This window comes from Notothenia coriiceps, unplaced genomic scaffold, assembly GCF_000735185.1.
Source record: "Notothenia coriiceps isolate Sejong01 unplaced genomic scaffold, NC01 NC01_scaffold00033845, whole genome shotgun sequence".
Taxonomy (NCBI): domain Eukaryota; kingdom Metazoa; phylum Chordata; class Actinopteri; order Perciformes; family Nototheniidae; genus Notothenia; species Notothenia coriiceps.
Window position 1 is genome coordinate 912 of NW_011366546.1, and position 2,880 is coordinate 3,791.

Consider the following 2,880-nt stretch of genomic DNA (forward strand, 5'->3'; position numbering starts at 1 on the left):
GACAAGCATGCTCATTTCTGACGTGGAGCTAATCTGAAGTAAACATTGAATACTGCTTTCTATTCCTCCATCTTGTGACTGTGGAACTCCCTCTCTTGGATATCAGCATGTGAAGGACACTGTTCAGGAACTAGTTGATGCTCTGTATGTGATGACTACTTCCATTCTGGAGAGGATCACAGATACATGGATCCTGAGACTGAAGCTCAAGCCGGGGACCAGGGAGAGTTTTCTAACAGATGTGTATGTTATTGTATTTCATCGAGTCTCTCTCTCCCCCCTCAGGCTGGTACTGGGGCGGTCTGACGGCGAACGAGGCCAAAGAGATCCTTCAGGAGACGTCTGAGGGAACCTTCCTGCTGCGGGACTCGTCTCAGAGCGACTTCCTGTTCACCATCTCCGCCATGACGTCCGCCGGGCCGACCAACCTGCGCATCGAGTTCAAACACGGCAAGTTCAAGCTGGACTCGGTGCTTCTGGTTCGTCCGCGACTACGCACCTTCGACAGCGTGGTTCACCTGGTGCAGCATTACATCACGCTATCCAGGTCCGGAGACCGCGCGGCGAGGAGCTCTTCGTCTACGGTGAACTCTTCGTCCTCCTCTTCGTCCTCCTCTTCGTCCTCCTCTTCCTCGGTGCAGTTGTTGTTGACGCGCCCGGCGTACACGTCCTTGCCGCCACTACAGCATCTGTGTCGCCTCGCCATCAACAGCCGGACGCCACAGGTTCAGGACCTGCCGCTACCCAACAGACTGAAGGACTACCTGAGGGACTACAGCTATCACGTGTAGCCCAGCTGGTGGGTTAGCACGTTAGCTCGGCTGCTAAGATAACGCCTCTGTGATGCTCTCCAGCATTTGAAACAGGAAGTCAGGTAACCAATAACTCCTCAGATCCTCTTCTTCACTCTCTGAAACACAGAAGGCGTCTCTGACTCACCTGGAGGTCCTTTCTTCTTCTCTGGCTCTTTAGCGCTTATCGAGACGTTGAGTTTGACGATTTAACTTAAAGTCACAGAAAATATCAGAGAGATTTTTAAACGAGCTTTAAGACGTTTACATCACGTGAACTCTCGACAGCAAGAAGTCTCATATATCTGAACCGCCTCCATTGGACTCCTTTGTTTACTTCTGGAACATAGTGACATCACTAGGGAACACTCGCGCTCCTATTGGCTAGCGCTCCAACACATTGTACGTGATAGGCTAAGGGGCGGGACATCTCTAAGCTGGTAGACCAATCACAACAGAGCCGGCCAGCTTGTGGAAATAAATGCAGGGTTATAATCGACGTTATTATCAGTTAGTGTCGGTTCATATTTGATGTGTTTATTTAAATTGAACATCAGAGGTTGTTAGAGCAACATCCTGACATTTTTATTTATTATTTTTATCCCATTAAAAAGTCCCAAAATCAATTACATTTATTTAAAAAACAAAACATCAAATGTTCATTTCTGTTGCTTCAGAAGTACGGCTCCTTTCCGAGAGCCGTTCAAAGAGCCGTTTGTTGTAAGGGGGCGGGGTCACTTGGTTTATCTGCAGAATAATCCCCAGAATAAAGATTGACTGTTTTGCCAGAAATCTACTTTAACTCTCAGAAGACGTCTAACTTGCTTCATCTCTCGAACTCCAACTCGAGCTGCGTCACGCCATCGTCTACGGCTCATGTGCGTTCAGGAGAGCGAGTCCCCGTAAAGCCGAGTGGATCTATGTCCGGCAGTGAACCAACCATAAAAAGAACGACTCGGTTCCCTTCGTTCCAAAGAGCCGTTCAAAAGAATCATATCGTTCGCGAACGTCACCTCAATCAGAAGTGAGTCGATGCGTTAGAAATAGAGAGTTACGTTGATTCAAATCAAATCAAGTTTTATTTATGAAGCACGTTTGAAAGTGATCTTTGGTCGAGCCAAAGTGCTGCACATTTAATAAAAACACTACAATCAAAATAAAGACAATCAATTACAACAGATATAGAAAACTCAGGGAGGAGTCAGGAGGAGTCAGGAGGAGTCATGAGGAGTCAGGAGGAGTCAGGAGGAGTCATGAGGAGTCAGGAGGAGTCAGGAGGAGTCAGGAGGAGTCAGGTGGAGTCAGGAGGAGTCAGGAGGAGTCAGGAGGAGTCAGGAGGAGTCATGGGCCTACTCCGCTCTGACTAGAAGGCCAGGGAGAAGAAGTGAGTCTTTAGAGTAGATTTAAAACCCCCTAGGGTCTGGGCCGACCTCACATGGAGGGGCAGAGTGATCCAGAGGGCCAGCTGAAGGCTCAGTGCCCTCAGGTTTAGAGCCTGGTCTGGGGCGCTACCAGCAGCAGCTGGTCAGCAGACCTTAAGGCTCTGGGGCGCTACCAGCAGCAGCTGGTCAGCAGACCTTAAGGCTCTGGGGCGCTACCAGCAGCAGCTGGTCAGCAGTCCTTAAGGCTCTGGGGCGCTACCAGCAACAGCTGGTCAGCAGACCTTAAGGCTCTGGGGTGTAGCGCTGGAGGAGTTCAGCTACATAGGAGGAGCCAGCCCATTCAGGGCTTTGAAAACTAATAAAAGGATTTTAAAATCAGTTCTGAACCGAACTGGAAGCCGGGGCAGTGAGGCCAGAGATGGGGTGATGTGGTCACGCTCTTTGTGTCCAGTCAGAAGACGTGCAGCTGCATTCTGCTCTAGCTGCAGGCGTCTGATTGAGGCCTGGTCCGTACCCGCGTACAGAGCGTTGCAGTAATCCAGTCTCGAGGTAACAAAGGCGTTAATAACCCTTTCCAGGTCTTTAAAAGATAAAAAGGACTTGGTCTTGGCCAATAGTCGTATTTATAAAAAGCAGGTCTTGACTACGCTGCTGACCTGCTTATCAAATCTAAAAGTGCTACTGAAGGTCACTCCGAGGTTCATGAC

The 2,880-nt window shown here is 49.4% G+C and overlaps 1 protein-coding gene and 1 long non-coding RNA gene across 2 annotated transcripts; one reads left to right on the plus strand and one right to left on the minus strand.

Moving 5' to 3' along the window:
* Positions 1–285: 285 nt before the first annotated feature.
* Positions 286–1,179, plus strand: socs2 (suppressor of cytokine signaling 2; the record flags this gene model as incomplete). Its single annotated transcript, XM_010790191.1, has 1 exon — positions 286–1,179. A coding segment is annotated over one exon (506 nt), but the record flags the coding sequence as incomplete, so codon positions are not given.
* A 333-nt stretch (positions 1,180–1,512) lies between these two features.
* LOC104961842 (uncharacterized) lies at positions 1,513–2,874 on the minus strand. Its single transcript, XR_800140.1, has 2 exons — positions 2,455–2,874; positions 1,513–2,411 (listed from the first exon to the last, which is right to left on the minus strand). It is a non-coding gene; the product is annotated as an uncharacterized lncRNA (long non-coding RNA).
* Between the last annotated feature and the right edge of the window lie 6 nt (positions 2,875–2,880).